The sequence below is a fragment of the Cavia porcellus genome, unplaced genomic scaffold, assembly GCF_034190915.1.
Source record: "Cavia porcellus strain 051 isolate PalLab524CR breed Dunkin Hartley unplaced genomic scaffold, mCavPor4.1 scaffold_2, whole genome shotgun sequence".
NCBI classification, from domain to species: Eukaryota; Metazoa; Chordata; class Mammalia; order Rodentia; family Caviidae; genus Cavia; species Cavia porcellus.
Window position 1 is genome coordinate 29,918,155 of NW_026947485.1, and position 21,362 is coordinate 29,939,516.

General features: G+C 36.8%; 1 protein-coding gene across 1 annotated transcript in view; it reads right to left on the reverse strand.

Annotated features, from left to right (window-relative positions):
- Positions 1 to 21,362, reverse strand: part of Hibadh (3-hydroxyisobutyrate dehydrogenase) — a 116,128-nt gene that overhangs the window by 87,287 nt on the left and 7,479 nt on the right. Inside the window, exon 2 of the mRNA XM_063239897.1 lies at positions 10,844 to 11,004. Coding sequence (XP_063095967.1) covers positions 10,844 to 11,004 — 161 coding nt within the window. The remainder of the gene's footprint in view (positions 1 to 10,843; positions 11,005 to 21,362) is intronic.

Below are 21,362 nucleotides of genomic sequence, written 5' to 3' on the forward strand. Positions count from 1 at the left end.
ACTCTGAGGATGAGCTCTGCTCACACTGCCATGGCTGTCTAGAAAAATCACCTGAGAATTTCTACTGCCTCACTCTTACATTATTGTGAATTAAAAGGACAATACTTTTGTATTATCTCTACCTTGACCATGGAAGACTGGTTGCCATATATGTCACGGTATCTATAGTCTTTAAGAATCCATATAGCCAATTTCTCTAGATTTAACTTTGGTTCTTCTGTATGCTGACTGTACAATGACAAGAGTGGAGAACAAGACAGATTAAAGGCAAAATCTGCTCTGCTGGAGAAGGAGATGAGAGGAGGGCCAAAAATAATCTGAAGATCTCCTTTGTACTTATCTACCAGAAAGAGACAACTGCTGCCCAGTCACTTTATATACAGCTAAAAGCCTTGCCCTCTCCTCCCAGACAAGGAGGCATAAGTCAAGTTCAGCACTATTTCCAACTAAACCTGATCTATAACAAAAATCTCAAAGAAACAATATTTGAACATGACTCCCTTAAGCTCACCATTCCTGTTTTTTAGTCCTTTAAAGTAGAAAAGCACATTGCTACTTCAAAACTACATGTTTGAAAAAAATTTTAACTTTTTAAAAATGTCTGTGCCTATAACTTGAAACATTTGAACAATAATGTTAAAGCACACTCAGCAAGATGCTTTTAAAGCTCTTATTTAATAAGACTTGAGGGGATGCCAGATTAAATCCCAAGAGATTTATTTCATTTTCAAACATGTTCCTGCCTTACAACCTAGGAAAAACAAAATAGTTTCCAAGTTTTTAAAGAAAAGAGGACCTAATTAAGCCTAGTTCAACCAGAAAACTCATACATAAATAATGAATATATCCCAAATGTATGGCACAAATCATCATCTAAAAAAAAAAAACAGACAATGAAAATAAAGCACAAGTTACATGCTCTTAATGCTAAGCCTTAAATTATAAGTACCATCCATAAATAAAAGTGGGATGGAAGGAATAATGTAAAGAACATCCTAAAGCAGGAATGCTGTCAAATCATCTCATCTCTTGTTTCCTCACTGTCATTCAAAATATGTCTACATTTCCCTTCCAAAAGTACCCCTGAATATATATGTGTGGTACCAAGGGGAAAAAGAGCATAAAGAAACACAGGATAGGGCTGGGGATTTAGCTCAGCGGCATAAGCACTGCCTCGCAAGCAGGCAGTCATGAGTTCGATCCCAGGTACTGATTAAAAAAAAAAAAAAAACTAAGAAAAAAAAAGAAATACAGGATAGATTCAACCATCAAATACACAGTAACAGTGCTAGCAGATGCAGTGATAGCATTTTCTGTCTCTGGGACTGAGAGAGGCAGACACTTGCTATCTCTATTCTGTAAAATAAGGAAATTTAAGCACATACATGTTAGGTAATCTGTTTGAAGTCACAGGGCTAGCTCATGGTAGAGATGAAATTCTGGCCCAGGCTGTATGGTTCCAGTTTATGGTTTTATTGCTTTTTTTCTTGGAAGTTTGTTGTTCTGGTACTGAATACTGGAACCAGCACGTTCACACTGAGCTAAATCTCCAGCTCTTTATTTTTATTTTGAGACATGGTCTCACTGATTTGCTCTACTGCCCATGCTCAGATAAAACTCGTGATTCTCATGCCTCATACTTTCAGAGGACCTCAGGCTCACTTACTACAGGTGTGCTTAATCACATACAAACTGTATGTTCTTAAACCACTATGTTTACACACAGTGTATTGATTCCTGAGTTCTCTGATGATTATCATCAGCTACATTCTTTAAAAAATGCTAGAAGTTGGAATGATGCATCATAGGTCAAATTTAAATTTCCAACAGAAACAAGAACAAAATAAAAGCATGGTAAAACAGGAAAGTTTACATTTTTTTATGGACATGAGCACAAATAAAAAAACAAATTTTTTTTTGGTCCCAGGGATCAAACTCATGACCTCATGCTTGCAAAGCAGGCGCTTACGCTGCTGAGTTAAAGCCCCGGCCACAAATAACAAATTTAACCAATTATAAATGCCTTATCTGACTAGGATAATACTTGAAGGCATAAATAAATTGATTAAATATAGTCAAGTTAAACATTATAACTTCTGCTTCCTTAGTAACCCATAAGTACCTTTCATGGGATCTTTAGCTGATTGCCGTCTACTTTAGCTGATATGTCTACTTTGGTACTTTTCCCTAATGGCAGATCTCCAACGGAAAGACACTCAATATCAGAAATCAAGTAGGCAGCCTTTTTGCAATTTTTGTGGGGGAAAGCACACTTGTTTTCTTTAACTTTCACCTCATTAGCTTCACTTCCTATAGTAACATGTGGAGAAATTGGGGGAGATGAACACCTGTCACTAAAATGCATGAGTCAACTCGAATATATCCTCAACTTTCTAATCTTTAATTCCTTCAGGCTGTACACAAGGGCAAGACGTTTCAAGGTTTTCACATACATTTTCCCATTTCATTACAAATCTTGTCTTTGCTTACAGAGTAGAATGAAAGTCATTTTTTTTTCTTTTATTCAACATCTATTATGGTTTGTATCTAGATGTCTCCCCAAAGCCTCATGCAGCAATGGGAGCAGGCTCCTAGAGTTTGTAGCTGATTCATGGTTCATTGATGAGATCATGGGTGTGAGTTGCCATACCCACCCTAGAGTGAGTAGCCTACATACAGTATAAGAGACAGAGTCTTTTTGCACACTATTCCCTTTTTGCTCATCGCTTTTACTGTCTTCAGCGACCACGAACTACTACTCCTCTGTCATGCCACCCTGCCTTGGCATCAGCTGATTATGAACTGAAACCTCCACAAACTGTTAGCTAATTAAACCTTTCCTCCTTTAATTTTGGGGGTCAGGCATTTTGTCTCATCAATGAAAGAAAAGTAACAAACACAGAAACTGGTACCAAGACAGTGGGGTCATCACTGTGATGTTGCCTGGCCAAGTGGCTTAAAAGGCTTTGGAATTAATTTGGAAAGATGTTGAAATACTGGCCAAAGAGGCAGCCCCTGTATGCTGTAAACTATAATGGAAACTCTGATAGAAATGCTGCTGGTTAGGATGAAGCTCAGGAGGCTTTTACTGAGAAGGTCTGCATCAGCCCCTGGATCCCATGTAGTATATTGTGTTTTGGCAGGAAGTCGTTCTGCATTTTCTTGTGTTTAGAGATATTACCTGGCTGGCAGAAAAATTTCAGTGAAGTCTACTGTTGGGATGGTAACATGGTTACTGTTGAGAGCTTTTGGCTAGATCTGTGTTAGAAATTAAGAACAAAGAGCCAGCAGAGTGATTTGAAGCACTTAACCAGATGGAAGGTTCCAGTGGAACTGGGGGTTGCCAGGATGACACAGAAGACAATGTGGCCATTGAGAAGGAACAGAACAATGGAAAAATGAATCTGAAGGGAAGAATGTATTTGAATTACAGAAGATCCTTGTTTTTTAATCTTGTCATGCTCTGTTACAAGTTAATGGGAAGCAAGGACTGTGACTGTGATAGTTCTTTTAATATGATTTTAATGTCATTTTTAGCTAATTTGTAAACAGGTTAATCAGTCAAAGTATTGTATTTTAACCTTGAATTTTGATCACCCTTTGAATATTTTGCTTTTGGTGCGAGAATGAGTACAATAAGAATTGTATATATGCAATTGTTATATTAATATAAATCTGAATAGATCAAGACATGTTAACTTTTCACAAATCTGCCACTAGATTCCACAGTTTAAGGAAATGTCTATGATTATCAAGTTGGCTGGGTGGACTGTGGTGGACTGACAGCTGGTGGTCAACTTGTAACACCCAGCTGAACTGAATCGGTGTGGTGCTGGATGCGGATGCCACCTGAGATTGTTGCCAACAACATAAAAAGGAGAACTGAAGAGGAAGAAGTGGTGTTGTTGGTTTTCCTGTTGCTGTTGGTTCTCCTGGAGGAGCTTGTCGAGCTTCTTTCGTGATACGTACTTGGCTGTTTTCATGTCAAAGGAGCTTGGGATCTTGCTGTCACTGAGAATGACTGTGGTTCACTTTGGAGGAGCTCACTTTGAGCATCCTTACTTTGAGCATGGCTTCCTGGCTCCAGACGGGAAGATGGTGTGCTGTTCAGTCTCTCAGAGAAATTTGTCACACTACGTTCCCAACACAAACTCAGCTGTTCTCACTGTTAGAGGAGATAAGCACCTCATTGTCACTGAGGATGGCTGTGGTACTTTACAGCGCAGTTCTGGTCCTTACTCTGAGCATCACTTTCTGGCCCCAGTGCAGATCCGTTGGCCTGCTGGCACAGATCCTCCATCCCACTGACAAAGACATTCTAGCTTCCACCCTCGATGTTTGGGCCTTCCCAGCACAGATCTGTGAAAGAGACTTCCACAAGACATTGTCATGGGCTCTAGGTCTTCAGCTGGACTCATGCAGGATATTTCTTTGGGTCTTAGTGTGTGGACAGACTTCTCGCACTTGTTTTGTATTTGACTCTTTGACTATTATAAAACAGTTCCATAAATTATATGTCCTGTATTAAACTGTTTTCCTTGTAAACCCTGACTACAAAATCTTTTTAAAGTAAATACAGCTAGCTATGAATACTGACATTTCAATATATCAGAGCACATTCATTTAAATTAATATAACCTTTCAAAGTAGTGTTTTTAGGAAATCACATTTGTTCAAATCACACTGCCACTATTCAAAACATTTTCTAACCTGCCAACACACATCCTTTATGAATAAATGTTTTCATTTTATTATGACAGGATACTTTCCCTCTGGCTCAAAACTTTTTTACCATTTATTGTTCTCACTTCCTTCATCTATATTTCATTTTCCTATCTCTACCACTGATACAATTAACAGAGGATCTCTCAGAGCAGTGGTGGCGACCCTGTGGCACACGTGCCATGGCAGACTGTTTGTATCACTGAAAGCTATCATTTTCTTAAGAATCGAGATGCTTAGGAAAACCAGAGATGTGAGAGAGACAGGACACAGGAAAAAAAGGATTCTGTCTTCCAGGCTTTCTGCCTCAGTGTGAACCACACAAAGAATACTTCCCACACTGTTGAGGGTAGCAGTCAGAGTTGCACACAATAAACAAACACAGGTCTTCACTCTTCTGTAACCCGGGAGGAGCAGTTATCCAGAACCCAACTTCATTCCTAACCTGCATTCACGAAATAAGCAGAAAGGAAAACAGAAAACTCCAGTAAAAGCCTGTGTTCTGAACCCCTAATTTCTACTAAGAGCCTTGGAAACCTTATCTTCATGACATTTCTGTTCAAAGATAAGGAAAGAATATACACATTATTTCTATAATTCTCTATCAGAAATGAAATGACTCAGCAATTAATTGCTTTTTTTTTCCTTGACAACTGTTTGTCACTGTACTATAGCCAAATTATAATTTTAATAGAAACTTCCTTTTAATAAATACTAGTTGGTCTTGCCAACTGAGACACATCTAATACCTTTGTCATATTCAGTCAACCTGTTTTATTCTCCATAGCACTAGATGGTGTGCTAAACCAAATTATATTAAGCTTCAATATAGGTTGTCAAACAATATTGACCTAAAGTGAAAGTCTCTGGCACACAGAGACTGAGGCTCTACTTTTTGAAGAAACTGCTCCTTTGGCCTCATTCTTAACCTGAATAAATCTTATGTATGCTTCTGCTATCTGCCTAAACGTCTAGAATATAGAAAACGGTCTATCTGCTCTCTCACTCAATGTAATACATAGTTTTAAAAAACATAAACATTTATCTTTTTATTTCAATTTATCACATCTGAGTGTTTTGATAATCTAATATCATTACTGGTCCCCAAAGGCAAGGACTGTGACTTTTATTCTGGCCTATAGTGTCACTGCCTGGCAGATAGGAAATTTTCAAACATATCTGTTAAGTTAGTGATTTAAAGAAGGTCCTGCTGCCTGTTTTGCCAAGAGAGTGCGTAAGAACCTTAACCCTAGTAATCACAGCAATAAAAAGTATCTTTTCTTCACAAAGCAGTGGAGAACTGACACTGCCCACTGAATGGAGAGAATCAGAGGAAGAACCCAGAACTGTGTTCAGAGGTTGTACTAAAGTTTCCCAAAAGTAATTCGCAGCTAACACTGACATACAATATTTACTATGTACCAACCATTAATTTAAGTTCTTTATATATATTAACTCATTTAACCTCCAAAATATCTGTATGAATAGTTATTATTCTTAAATCACACATAAGAAAACAGGTTTAGAGACCAAAAAAAGTTGCCCAAGACTGCACAAATGCTAAGAACTGAAGGTGGATTCCAAACAGAAGCATTTTTTAGATTCCTAATACTTGCTATGTTTGTTTCCCACGGCTTCCACAACAAATCATAAATGTGGTAGTTCAAGACAGCAGAAACTTACTCTCACAGTTCTGGAGGCCAGAAGTCTGAAATCAAGATTAGTTCAGGGGAAGGTCTTTCTTTGCCTCTTCCAGCTTCTGCTGGCTTCCTGCAGTAGGTGCTTCTGTTTTTGCATGGCCTTCTACTTTGTGTCTTCTAATTTTCTGTTTCTTGAAAGGACACCTGCCATTGGATTTACAGCCCACTCCAAATCCAGGATGGGCTCTAAATCCAGGATGAGTTCATCTCAAGACCCTCACCTTACATCTTCAAAGACCCTGTTTGCAAAAATGTCACATTTGCTGAAACTAGAGGGTAAGATATGAACACACCTGCTCTCTCCCTTTCCCTCCCCTCCCTTCTCTTCTCTTCTCTCCCTCTCCCTCTCCCTCTGTCTCTTTTCTTTTTGGTAATGCCAGGGATCAAACTCAGGCCCTCACACGTGCTAAGCATATGTATTCTACCACTGAGCTACGCTCCTAACCCTCTTTTTTTACTGAGATATAATTCACATTGTCATACAAGTCCATTTAAACTATAAACTTTTAGTATATTCACAGATACGTACAACCATCACCACAGTCAATTTTAGAACCTTTTCAAAGAAACACTAGGGCTGAGGATTTAGCTCAGTGGCATAATCACCTGCCTGGCAAGCACAAGGTCATGAGCTCAATCCCCTGTACCAAAAGAAAAAAAAGAAGGCTAGAAAAAGAAACTATATCCACTAGCCATCATATTTCTGTGCTTATCTCTACCTCCTCCCCAGCACAAAATAAGTAGTGCATTATCTAATCTACAGATTTGCTTAGCCTACACTAGCTAGACTGGTGGTGGTGAACCTGTGGCACACATGCCACAGCAGGCTGTTTGTTATCACTAAATACTCTAAAAGGTTTGCCACAATCCTCAAGACTTTCATGAGCCCAACATGGTCTTTTGTGACTGACTTCTGTTATCTGGCATGTTTTCAAAGTTCATCTACATGGTAAGAAAAAGCAATACTTCATTCCTTTTAATTACTGAATAATATTCCTTTATAGAGATGTACATGTTTTATTTATCCTTTCATTCACAGATCTGTATTTGGGTTCTTCCCACTTTATGAGTCATGCTATTCTGTAGAGATGTCCATGTGGACACGAATTTTCACTCCTTTTAGGCATATAACTAGGAGTAGAACTATTAGGTCATAACCTCAATTATTTGGAGAAATTATTTGCTCAATTATTTGAGGAACTCTTAGACTTTCTAGCAAAGTGGCTTTACCATTTCACATTTTAAGGGTTCGAACTTCTCCATATCCTCATGAACACTTTCTGTTGTCCAAGTTTTTTTCATTCTAGTCATCCCAGTGTGTGGCTGTCTCATGGTTTTGACTGCACTTTTCTGTTGACTTGTGTTGAACACCTTTTCATGTGTTGACTGGCCATTTGTACAACTCAAAATGTCTATTCTGGGCCGGAGATTTAGCTCAGTGGCATAAGCACCTGCCTGGCAAGTGTGAGGTCCTGAGTTCAATCCCCTGTACTGCAAAAAAAAAAAAAAAAAAAAAAAAAAAAAAATGTCTGTTCAGATCCTTTGTCTATATAATTACTTGTCTTTTTATGTCTCTGTTCTTAATACACTCTTATCAGAGGTATATTTGTAAGTATGCATGAAATTTCCCTTTAACTTTTTTTTTTTTTTGGGGGGGAGGTACTAGGGATTAAACTCAGGGGCTTCACACTGAGCCACATCCCTGGCCTTTTTAAATTTTTAGCCAAAGTCTCGCTAATTTGCTAAACTGCCCAGACTAAACTCAAAATTGCAATTCTCCAGCCTCAGCCTCATAGGGCACTGGTATTACAAGAATATGCCACTATGCCTGACTTTATTTCCTCAATGGTGTACAAGTTTTGAAATGTGATGAAGGCCAATTTATTTACTTTTAATTTTGTTGTTCACATTTTTGCTGTCATATCTAGGAATCCTTTAACAAATCCAAAGTTATAAAGATTTACATCCTGTATTCCAAGAGTTTTTACATCTTTATGGGGCCACTATTCAAACACTGTATACACTCTAAACAACTCATTATAATAAATAGTTAATTCCACCAAACAGCCCAGATATAGAGCCACATGTTAAAAAGAGAATAGGACAGAGGAGACATGATTAGTGATCTGAGATCACTGATCCCAAAAGGATCTAGACACTTTACTTTCCAGTAACCTAGACTATGAAGACAATGAGTAGCTGCATTTCAGAACCATCAAGGAAAACACTACAACCCTACAAAATGTCTCACACATTAATTTCACTATCAGCTACTATGTATAACTAAAAGAGTCAAAATTATGAAGCCAATGGCAGACTTGTGTTTAGATCCTGACTCTTGATACTTACTGTATTTGCTTGGGGATATTATTTCACTTCTCCCATATGTCAGTTTCCTGATAATATTTCTGCTCCAAAAATAAAATGAGATAATATATACCAAAAGTTTTACCAAAAGATATAGTAGTTGCTTATTAAATATTAACATCTTTTTCTTCCTTTTGAAATGAAAATAAGCTTTATTAATTTTTTTTTGAGAGAGAAACAGAGGGGCGGGTGAACTCAGTGTCTGTACATAGGGTTAAACCTTATTCTTAAGGTAGCCTTCCTTGTACCTACTTAAAATTACTGACAAAGAATTCTTTTGGGGAATGGAAGTAAGAAGGGTAACTTCGGACTATGAGGCAGTTCAGGCGGAGCATCAGATAGCTCTGGAAACCTGAGAAGCAGCAGAAGAGATTCACAAAGCAGTAAAAAGACCATTTCAGTTGTTCCCGATAAGCTGTAAGTGCTACAGCCATTAAGGAAGTATAATAGCATCAATAATAATTTAAAAATCTATATGCATCTGCTTTGCCAGTACAGGTAAATGGTCTCCATTCAGTTCCTAGCTCTATCTTTGGTTAAATTCTGTATTTAATGGAAGGCACTTCCTTAGGTTAGAGCTGAAAAGCCCTATCACCCCTGCTAACAAATACACAAACCACTGAAAAGTGAAAATACTAAACAGATGCATTAGCTCAAAAAAGTAATAATCCACCTCCTCATAACAACTACTAATAGATTAGTCTTAGACTGAATATCAAATTAAAATGTGTACCATATCTGAAGTAAAATAACTCTCTAGTAAAATAACTAATCAAATCTTTCCAACAAGGCTACTAAGTGTCTAAGTTACTTCTTCAAGTCAACTGTCAGCTCACTGCAATGGGAGTATCTCTTTTCACACACTGTATAGGCAAAAGCAGCTTCAACACTACTCAAAACAGTTCCAAGAGCACACTCACATTCTCACCCAGCACTACTATCATTTCCAGATGACACACAAACCAGCGAACAAAAGAAGATACAGGATATCCAGTTCTGCAAATGACCTCTCAGTTACCTAAACCTATTTGTTACCCAAGCTTTGCAATTTGCAGTAGTACTGTATGTACAGTCAAGACTATTATCCAGGAGTTAACTGCTTATTTTTCTGTCATTTTTTGTTTTATCTATTATTTCTCAGGAAGTTGTTAGTATTCTCCAAGTTCAGACACCACATTCCACCTTCAATTAACACTGTACAGACTTGTACAAAATTTTCCACATATCTAGAAACAATAAAACTCTAAATGCTAACACATGGTCTCTTATCATCTGAATTACTAATAAAGTTTAACAAATTCAAACAAAACAAAACTTAAGAGACATATGCTTAACAAGCATGTTGAACTATCATTTAGTATGAATAGCTCTAGTCCCTAGATTCTTGAAACATGGATGGCAGCCTAAAATAATAGTTCAAGAAAGATTTGTCATAATTCAGTTCTTCAGTATACCATGGTTTTAGACTGACTCCTAGTTTATGGCCAATACCTAATATAAAAGTGTTTAATATAACATTTACAAAGTGCAGTGACATATATTCTTTCATTTGTGTTTCACAATCTAATGACATGTTACTATCATCTACATTTTATACATAAGGAAACCAGCAGAGATGAAATAACTTGCCCTCATTAAAATGGCATATAAGTATTTGAGCTGGAGCTCAAAGTAAGCTTTAAATCACTAAGCCTGTTTCCATTCTATGATAATCATGTCTGCTTTCACTTACACAGGAGGCTATTTTTATCAAGCTAACTGCTCTAACAATATAGTAATCAGTAAAGTTACTGAGTAAACTAAAGCAAAGTCCTCTGACCAAACCTCAAAAACACTCTAGGTCACCCACTAAAGAACAGATTCCCTACCCCAATTATTTAATGGATGGGCTCTTTTGTTGTACAACCCAGAGACTGAATGAATATTAAATAGATGACACACAGCTAACAGCAAACTAGATACAGAGCACCACTGGATATACTTCCTTGACTTCACTTACTTGAATGAAATTTTAAATATCAAACTCCAAACCAAATCTTAAGAAAAAGCTTTACCTGTTCACCTGCCTCTTGAAACTCTTTGCATGCATCAGGGAACACATCATAAATAACGAGTGGATAGCCATGTTTCATGAGATTTTTTGCCATTGGATTGCCCATGTTGCCCAGTCCAATAAATCCAACTGGAGTCTTAGAAGCCATTGACCTAGAAACAACTGATACCAATATATCATTTTCAATAAGGGCAAATAACATTTTTATTATAAACATTTACTCAGCTATTTTCTTTCTTTCTTTTTTTTTTTTTTTTTCAATACTGGGGATCAAACTCATGACTGTGCGCTTGCCAGGCAGGCACTTATGCCACTGAGCTAAATCCTCAGCCCCTACTCAGTATTTTCTATTAGAGAAAATTTATAAAAGCTAATCTTAAAATGACTCAATAATATTAAAAGATATCAACAGTGTACAAACAAAGAAAGTTGCAATTAGTTTTCTAGAAAACATTAAAATTTTAGGTAATCTTTTTTCTATAATGTCCCTCTTTTTAACAATAAATAAAATAAAATTTTTAACAATAAACTCAGTAATGTTATCATTTATAAAACACATTTTATATGTTACCTATTATATGATGTATTTTGGATTTCTTGTATCTATATTAGCTCACTCATGAATGCGTCTAAAACACTGAAAGACGTGTATCTTGGACTAGGCCCAAGAACTCCCCCTCCCAGTTACTGAAAGCATCCCCTCCAATAGTATAAAATCAAATATTGGGCTAGGTGCCGGGCGTGGTGGCTCACGCCTGTAATCCCAGCGCTCAGGAGGCTGAGGTGGGAGGATTGTTGCGAGTTCAAGACCAGCCTGGGTTACAAAGTGAGCTCAAGGCCAGCCTGAATTGCATTGCGAGACCCCGTCTCAAAAAAGACAAGAAAAAAAAAATTGGGCTAGGGCTGTAACTTAGCAGTACAGCAGGTACTCAGCATGTACAAGGCCCTGGGTTCAATTCCCAACACTACTACTCCCAAAAAACTTAATAAGATGTTACCCCCAAAGCATGTATTTCAACCAAAGTTATCATTTTATAAATGTAGTCCTAGGTAAAGAAGCAAATGCTTCCATAAGCCTTCAGTGACAAGGGTAATAGTGTGTGGGCTTTGACCAAACAACATTATACCTTTAGAAAAAAGTTAGAAAGAAAGAAGAGGAGAGGAGAGGAGAGGAGAGGAGAGGAGAGGAGAGGAGAGAAAAGAGAGGGGGAGAGAGAAAGAAAAGCTCTTCAAGCTGTACATGAGACTTGGTTTTATTTTTTCTTTTTTATAAAAGACTTTTCAAAACCATACTGGGGGAAACACAATTTCAAAATAATGTAAGAGAATACGAAAACAAGCAGAAGAAGGAGGAAGAAGAAGAGAAAGACGAAGAGGAAGACGACGAAGACAAACAAGAAGAAGAAGAAATTTTTACAATACCACAGAAATAACATCAGATACAATCTCCCAGTCTTTGGAACAAGACTCAACAAACACCACTCAACAAATATTCACTGCCAGAGCTTGGAGACAGACAGAATGACGTGCTCCTTTCCTTTACAGGAAAGCTCACAAGCTAGTGAAGGAAGCAAGAACACCTCCCGTGCCAGCTTTATTTTTCCTTTTTCGTTCACAGAATCCAGGTTTAACATTATGCAGTGCGACAATTAATCACTCTTAAATTTCAGATAATCTCAAATGATTGATCCCTGCTCTCCCGTAAACTTAATCTAAATATAATAAGATTTCCTAAAAGCAAATTATTTGTGCCTTCAATGCTTAACCAACAGAGATCTTAAAGGGTTAGAAGTATATTTAATTCCTTTTAATGTGATAGGTGACTCTACCAATCCCATTAAATGTGGAAGATTTGTCTCTTTTTCTGGAGTTCCATGACAGAAGAAGACACCTAATTGGAATTTAATTTTGAAATTAAATAGAATTAGAATTATATTTTGTAAGAAATCTCATGTTCATTCATAAGCAAGTAACAAAAAATAGCCTGGGATTTAGCTCAGTGGTATAAGTGCCTGCCTGGCAAGCTCAAGGTTGTGAGTTCAATACCTGGTACCAAAATAAATATAAATAAATAAAAAATAGACTAAGAGAAAATACAGCACTACTGTGCCAAACAACTCTGTTAAGGTTGGAAAGGTGTAATTTAACAACCTAAAAACATTAGAAACTAGGAAGACTATTTTAAAGGAAATTAATTTAACAGGCAACTACTTTAGGTGAAATACGTAACAAATATGGCAAGGTAGAACCACAATTCAGTCACACACTCAACAAATGCTAAGCAATTGTTCATATGTGCAGCCCCAAATGCTACAGAGATACAAATGAGACATAGTTCTAGCCTTCAACAATCTTAAAATTCAAGAGGATACCCAGCTGGAAACTATCATTTTCATTGTTTTGTTGGGTTGGGTTTTATTCTCTTGAGAATACACTCAAACAATAACACATGACAAGTAAGGATTAAAAAAAAAATTTAACACTGATACAGAAGGAGAATTTATGGTTTGGGAGGTTGAAGAAGTTAGCATTTGACCTACCTTCGAGGGTAAGAGACTGAAGGTAGGCAAACTAGGAAAGCCCAAAGTAGTATGAGTAACAGTAACAGTTAATATTTACTATACTTTTATCACATACCAGACATTGCACTAAACATTATATATTTCCTTTTAGCCTATCTTTCAATTGAGAACTCTGATGGTTAACAAGTTATAACTAAAGTGCTTCAAATTTTACTAAGCTATAAAACCAAAATTTAAATCCATCCAATCTGACTCCAGATTCTCCACCTATAACCACAGTATAACACTGCTCCCCATTTGCTTGCCAGTGAAACAAAACAGCAGGAGATTAAAAGTAGAACAAGTAATGTGACTCTAATATGGAGGATGAGGAAGGATGAGTTCAATTCCCAGTACAAAAACAAAACAACAACAAAAACCCCTATATCCCAATACATGGGAGAAATGGAGAAATTCCTGCTGAGCATATCTAAAGAAGAGATAGATAAAACAGAGAAGCATAGGAAAATGATGGGAATCTTGAACAAACAATATAGGAAAGAATTACAATCCATGAAACAGATTCAAAGAGATATTCAGGAAATTAAAAACTCAATTGAAATGCCAGAAATTTAGCTCAGTGGCATAAGCGCCTGCCTTGCATGACTGTGAATTTGATCCCCAGTACAAAAAAAAGAACTCCACTGAAAGCTGGCAAAACCACTTGAAAGAAACTGAAAATAGACTTTCAGACCTTGAAGACACACTTGCAGCTGGAAAGTTCATGAAAGGAAGTATCTCTTAAAAAATAACAAGGAACCAGGAAATAACAATTCAACAGCTGCAAGATAACACAAAGAAAAATATTATTGATAAGTGTCGGAGAAAAAACCAGGGGTCAACACAAATGACATAAAAAGCTATTACTGATTGTAAGAGCACAAAATTTCCCAGGCATGGGAAAAGGCCTGACATCAGATATGTGAGGCATATAGAACTCCAATTAGCCATAATCAAAATAAATCTATACCAGACATATATTTAAGATCCTAGAAATTCAGCACAAGAACAGAATATTAAAGGCTTTTAGAGAAAAGAAACATCACTTACAAAGGAAAACCCATCAGAATCACGGTAGGCTTCTCAACATGAACTATCAGGTTAATAAGAGCTTGGAGTAAAGTGTTTCAAGTCCTGAAAGAAAACAACTTCCAACCCAGATTGATATACTCTGCAAAACTATCTTTCAAAATTAATGGAGAAATAAGATACTTCCATGATAAAGAACAACTGAAGAAATTCATGACCACCAAACCAACCCTATAAAAAGTGCTGAAGGATAGCGAGAGAGAAAAATGACCACATTTCAGGAACAGCAGCAGAGGGGGACTGCCAAGCAGAGGAGGCAATGGAACAGAGGGGAAGAGTGGGGGTCAATGGCAGGAGGATAGCACAGCAGAGGTAAGCCAGGGTATATCAGTCACAGCCATTAATGTACATGCGCTCAACTCACCAATAAAAAGAAACATAGGCAGAGTGAATCAGGAAACAGGATCCATCAACCTGCTGTAACCAGCACCGCACATAGGCCGCTGCCAGGGTAGGGACAGCCAGACCCAAGCCCCTCTCCATGAGCCAGCACCATTCACGGACTGTGGAGGGAGAGAACTAGGCCTCACCAGGAGGTGATCCCCGCCTGGAAACCAGTGTCATGCGTGAGCTGCTGCCAGAGTGGGGACAGCCAGACCCACGCCTCTCTCCCTAAGTCAGTGGCATTCAAGAAATGAAGAGGGAAAGAACAAGGTCTCACCAGGAAGGATACCCAGCTGGAAACTATCATTTTCATTGTTTTGTTGGGTTGGGTTTTATTCTCTTTTGTTTAAATCTGATGGCTTGAGCAGCTATTTAAAACATAGCAAGCCATATTATGATACCTATTTTGGATTTACTAGTGGCTTATTTTGAAGTCCTTTATTACCTTTACTGTTTTGTTTTCATTGTTTCTATTCTGTTCTGTTCAATTTTTACTATGTTCGAAGGTATCTGCAGCTATTCGGAAGACAACAAAAGGCACTGCTGATTCTGTAAGGTTTTTAAGTTCTGTATCACCTATACTGGTTTATTTTGATTGGTTTTATTCTGTTTCCCTTGGTTTTATCCTCTTTAAAATAAAAAATAAAAATATACTATATTTATATAGAAGAAACATATTTGACTCAGAAGGAAATTCATGGACTGAAGGTCAGAAGAGAGAAGATAATGTTTCATGTGATGGGGACCCAGAAAAAAGCAAGGGTAATTTACCCATCAATCAGAATGGACTGAAAGCTATGGGGTTTCTATACAACGGAAAGTTGCTCAGCTACAAAGAAAGATAATCTCAGGGCTCTTGTAGGTAAATGGATGCAACTTGAGTTCATGCTCATGGATGAATTGGTTAAGACTCATATAGGTGAACATTGTGTTGTCTCTCTAGTATAAAAAACTAAAGGAGTTAGCCGGGCATGATGGCTCACACCTGTAATCCCAGCACTCAGGAGACTGAGACAGGAGGATCATTGTGAATTCGAGACCAGCCTGGGCTACAAAGTGAGTTCAAGGTCAGCCTGAACTGCATAGAGACCCTGTCTCAAAAAGACAAAAAAAAAAAAAAACCTAAAGGAGATAGTGGGATCCAAAATGTACAGTAGATATTGTGAAAGTGAAAGGGGTGGAAATGTTTAAAAGGGAAGGTGATAGCCACTGTTAATTTCCTACTATCTTGCTTTGAAGTCCTGTATCGTTTTCATTACTTTGTTTTGTTAGGTTTTATTCTGTCTTGTTTTGTTGGATTTCATTATGTCTGATGGTATAGACAACTATTGTGAAGATAACAAGAAGCATTGTGGTAGCCATTGTTGATTTCCTATTAACTTGTTTTGAAGTCCTGTATTGCTTTCATAGTTTTGTTTTGATTGGCTTTATTCTGTTTCATTTTGTTTGGTTTTATTCTCAATAAAATAAAATAGAGAAATTCCTAAACACATATGAATTACCAAAACTAAACCAAGAAGATATAAAAACTGAATAGACAATAACTGGCAACAAAACAGAGGTGGTAATAAAAACTCTAACAAAAAAGAAAACCTCAGAACTCAATGGGTTCATCACATAATGAACTAGAACTTTAGGGGAGACCTAATGCCAACTCTCTAATGAAACTGAAAAGGAAAGAGTACTACCAAACACATCCCTAGCATTACCCTGATACCAAAACTAAACAAACATTTAACAACAACAAAAAAGAAAGAAAGAAAAGAAAAGAGAAAACACAGGCCAATCTCCTTAAAGAAAATAGATGCAAAATCTTCAACTGGAAGATACTGGAAAATAAAATATAATAAATCAGTAAAAAGATCATATACAGTACATCACAACCAAGAAGGCTTCATCTCAGGGATGCAGTGATGATTTAACATATGTAAATCAATAAACGTAATACAGTACATCACACAAACAGAAGCAAGGATAACAATCACCTGATCTGCCTTTGAGAAAATCCAACATCCACTGATGATAAAAACTTTGAGAAAAATAGGCCTAGGAAGACTTTACCTTAAACTTACAGAAGCCATTTACGACAAACTCACTGCCAACATCATACCAAATAGAGAAAATCTTAAAGCTTTCCTTCTAAAATCAAGAACAAGACAAGGATGTCTACTCTAAAACACTCCTGCTCAATATAGTACTCAAAAATTTAGCTAGAGCAATCAAGCAAGAGAAAGAATAAAATGAATATATGTACAGGAAAAGAAGAAGTCAGACTATCCTTATTCATGGATGACATGATGCTTTACACAGAAGACCCAAAAAAGCCCACCAAAAGATTTGTAGAACTAACGAAAATAATTCAACAAAGTAGCAGGATATGAAATAAATACACAAAAATCACTAGCATTCCTGTATATCAACAATGAATTGACCAAAAAAGAATTATGAAAATAATATCTTTAAAAAATTTAAAAATACTTAGAAATTAATTTAACCGAGGTAGCGAAAAACCTTGATAATAAAAACTACAGTATCCTGAAGAAAGAAATTGAAGAGGACATCAGAAAATGGAAAGATCTGTTCCTGGATAGGTAAAACTAAATATTGTCAAAATGGCCATATTACCAAAACTGATATATACATTTAATGCAATCCCAGTCAAAATACCAACAGCATTCTCTATAGAACTAGAAAAAAAAGGAGCACAGGATTTAGCTCAGCAGCACAGGTGCCTGCCTGGCAAGCACAAGGTCATGAGTTCGATCCCCAGTACCAACAAAAAATAAAAATAAAAAAGAACTAGATAAAGCAATATTAAAATTTACATGAAATGAGAAGAAATCCAAATAGCAAAAACAATTCTGGGCAACGAGAGCAAAGTAGGAGGCCTTACAATCCTATACATCAAGTTATATTTCAGATCTATGGTGCTAAAAGCAGCACAGTAATATCACAAAAACAGACATGCAGATAAATGGAACAGAACAAAGGTTGTAGAAATAACCCCAGGCACATTCAGCTATCTGGTCTTTGACAAAGGGGTCAAAAATATACGCTGGAGAAAGAACAGCCTCTTCAACAAATGGTACTGGGAAAACTGGTTTTAACATGCAAAAGAATGAATTAAGACCTTTATCTCTCATCCCATACTAAAATAACATCAATATGGATCAACATGGGGCTGGGGATTTAGTTCAGCAGCATAAGCACCTGCCTTGCAAGCGTGCAGTCCTGAGTTCGATCTCTGGTACCAAAAACAAAATATGGGTCAACAACCTAGATATTAAAGCAGAAATATTGAATCTGCTGGCAGATAAATTAGATTTTAAAAATATAGGCACAGGCAAAGACTTTCTGAACAGAACCCCCATTGCAGAAGAAATAACACCAGGAATCAACAAATGGGGATTATATTGCATTTAAAGGCTCCCGCTCAGCAAAGAAAATAATCTACAGAGTGAAGGAACAATGAAAAAATTTTTTATCAGCTACCCCTAACACCGAGCACTAATACCTACAATATATAAAGAACTCAAGAAACTAGATATGCCTCAAAAAAAAAAGACCCAGTCCAAATATGGGCAATTTAACAGGTAATTCTCAGAAGAAGTACAAATGACCAATAAATACATGAAAAAAATGTTCAGCATCTTTGATCCTAAGAAAAATGCAAATAAAAACAACCCCGAGATTCTATTTTACTTCAGAAAGAATGGCCATCACCAAGAACTCAAAAAATGACAAATGCTGGTGAGGTGATAGGGAAAAATGAACATTTCTACATTGTTGGAGTGAATGTAAACTACTATAACCACTACTGAAATCAGTATGGAGATTCATCAAAATGTAAAATCAGAAATTCCATTCAACTCAGCTATAACTCTCTGGATATCGTTCCAGAAGAATTAAAGACATCATATTACAATGATATATGCATACTCCTGTCTATAGAAGCACAATTCACAATAGCTAAATCATAGAAATGGCCCGCATGTCCATCAGAGCCATGAAGAAGGATAAATTTAAGTCATTTAAAGGAAAATAGATGCAGCCTAAAAACATACTGTTAAATAAAATATATAAGACACAGGTTAAATATCATGTGATTTTTCTTACATGAAAAACTCAAAATTTCGTAACATGAAACAAATGAAATGGCACACTGAGCATTTAGTAAGTGTTATGTGAATAACTAGTAACTAGGGGTTTCATTAAATAGGCACATGGAGATAAAAGCCAGTTTTAAAGCAATTACAGAGTAACAATGGTGTTAAAACAAAAGTTAACTGTTATAGCAACCAGTTATAACAATTGCAGCTGACTCTCCAAAAGTCCTCTCAGATTCAGGGTCAAGTGTCAAGCTGACTAAACCAACTGACATTTCTGCCAAATGTCTAGGTCAGGGGCTGCCAGCCCTAAGGCAAAGATCTAAAGTGTTATGGAAAATGTGAAAATGTAATAGGAAATCAATAAGAATCCAAATTTCTGAGGTTCTCAAAATCATCATCTAATGGCATCCAGGGAGAAGACATAGACCACAGACCATGGCTATTACTCAGTTAGTGTAGAAGACCAAGAAGGAAAAAAATTTAGGATATATCAAAGGTATCAAGCCCAGGAATATATCTCAGCAGCACAGCACCTGCCTGGCAAGTGTAAGGTCCTGAGTTCAATTCCCGGTATCAAAAAAAAAAAAATAAAGTATCAATACAATGCCTAATTACAAACACATTTGGGAAAAAATACACTTGAGGCTGGATATAAACAAACATAGAAAGGTACTTAACGAGAAAGTTTATCTGTTATGGTTTGTGTCTGGATATCCCCCCAAAGCCTCACGCAAACATGGGGGGGCCCTTTGAAGATAACTGAATCTAGCATTTGTGATTGGTTCGCCATCTAGTGCTGGGATTGGTGAGGTTAGTGTTGCACCCATCCTGGGGCAGATAACCTATACACAGTATAAGGAAGAAAAAGAAGCATGCCCCGCCCTTTTGCCCCTTTTATGTTTTTTCTCTTGTCACTTCTGGTCCGGGGCCATGAACAATTGCCCCTGTGTCACATCACCTTGCCTTGGAGTCAGCTAAATATGAAACCTCCACAAACTGTAAGCTAAATTAACCCTTTCTTCATTTTGTGCATCAGGTATTTTGTCTCAGTAACAAGAAAAAAGTAGCCAAAACAATATCTAAGAGGGCATCAAAAAAACAGGTGTAATGATGAGGATAAACAGCTAATCAATTAGCAGAATGGGAGTCACATGGGGAATTCTATAAGCCAGAAAGCTAGTTCTTATGAAATCTTGGCAAACAAAAATCCCAAGTGATAAGATCCTAGACAAACTGAAGTAGAGTACTGATTGTTGCTGAGGTTCAGGAGGTCAAGAGCAATGAAGTCAATGCTTGATGAGCCAATATGAGTATCAATGAAGATGAAATTTGAAAAGATGGGTTCATTTTTCCTTTTGCCATTTTTGTCTATGGCACAGTTGGAACAAAGATGTTGGTAGCAGTAGTAGAACTAGTTGGTCAAAGGTCAAAAAATAAAAGGTCATTGATGGTGTGATGTTTAAAATCTTCCATGAATTTATAAGAAGAAACAGATAGGGGCTGGGGATTTAGCTCAGCGGCATAAGCGCCTGCCTTGCAAGCAGGCAGTCGTGAGTTCGACCCCTGGTACCGATAAAAAGGAAAACGACAAAAAAAAGAAGAAACAGATAGTTTCCACAATTAAATAATAATGCCAGGGGCCAGGGATTTAGCTTAGTGGAGTAGGTGCCTGCCTGGCAAGGGCAAGCTCGTAAATTCAATGCCCAGTACCAAAAATAAATACATAATAACGCCAGTACAACGTATCACAACTCATAGGATGCAATGAAAGCAGCTCTATGAGGGAAATTTATAGTGGTGAATTCTCATATTAGAAAAACAAAGCAAGCTCAAATAAACAACCTAATGCTGAACCTCAAGATTCTAGAAAAAGAAAAGCAAGTCAAGTCCAAAGGAGGGAGGACAGTGTAAAGATCAGAGCAGAAATTAATGGAGACTAAAAAAACAATACAAAGAATCAATGAATTGAAGAGTTGGTTCTTTGAAAAATTTAATAAAATCAACAAACCCTTATCTAACCTTATCAAAAAAAGAAACTCAAATCCATGCAATTAGGAATGAAAAAATAAAATCACAACACATGCTGCAGAAATCCAGAAAATCATCAATACTAACTTTGAGAACTTGTATTCTAATAAGATGAAAACTACATAAGAAATGGATAGATTTCTAGATACACAAGAATTATCAAAGCTGTATCAAGAAGACATAAAAATTCTAAATAAACCAATTATTAGTCAGTGAAATTAAAGATGTAATTTAAAACCTACCAACAAAAAGCCCATTCCCTGATAGATTCACTGCTGAATTGTACAAGAAATTTAGAGAAGACTTAATGCTGCTACTTGTCAAACTCTAATAAAATTGAAAAGGAAGC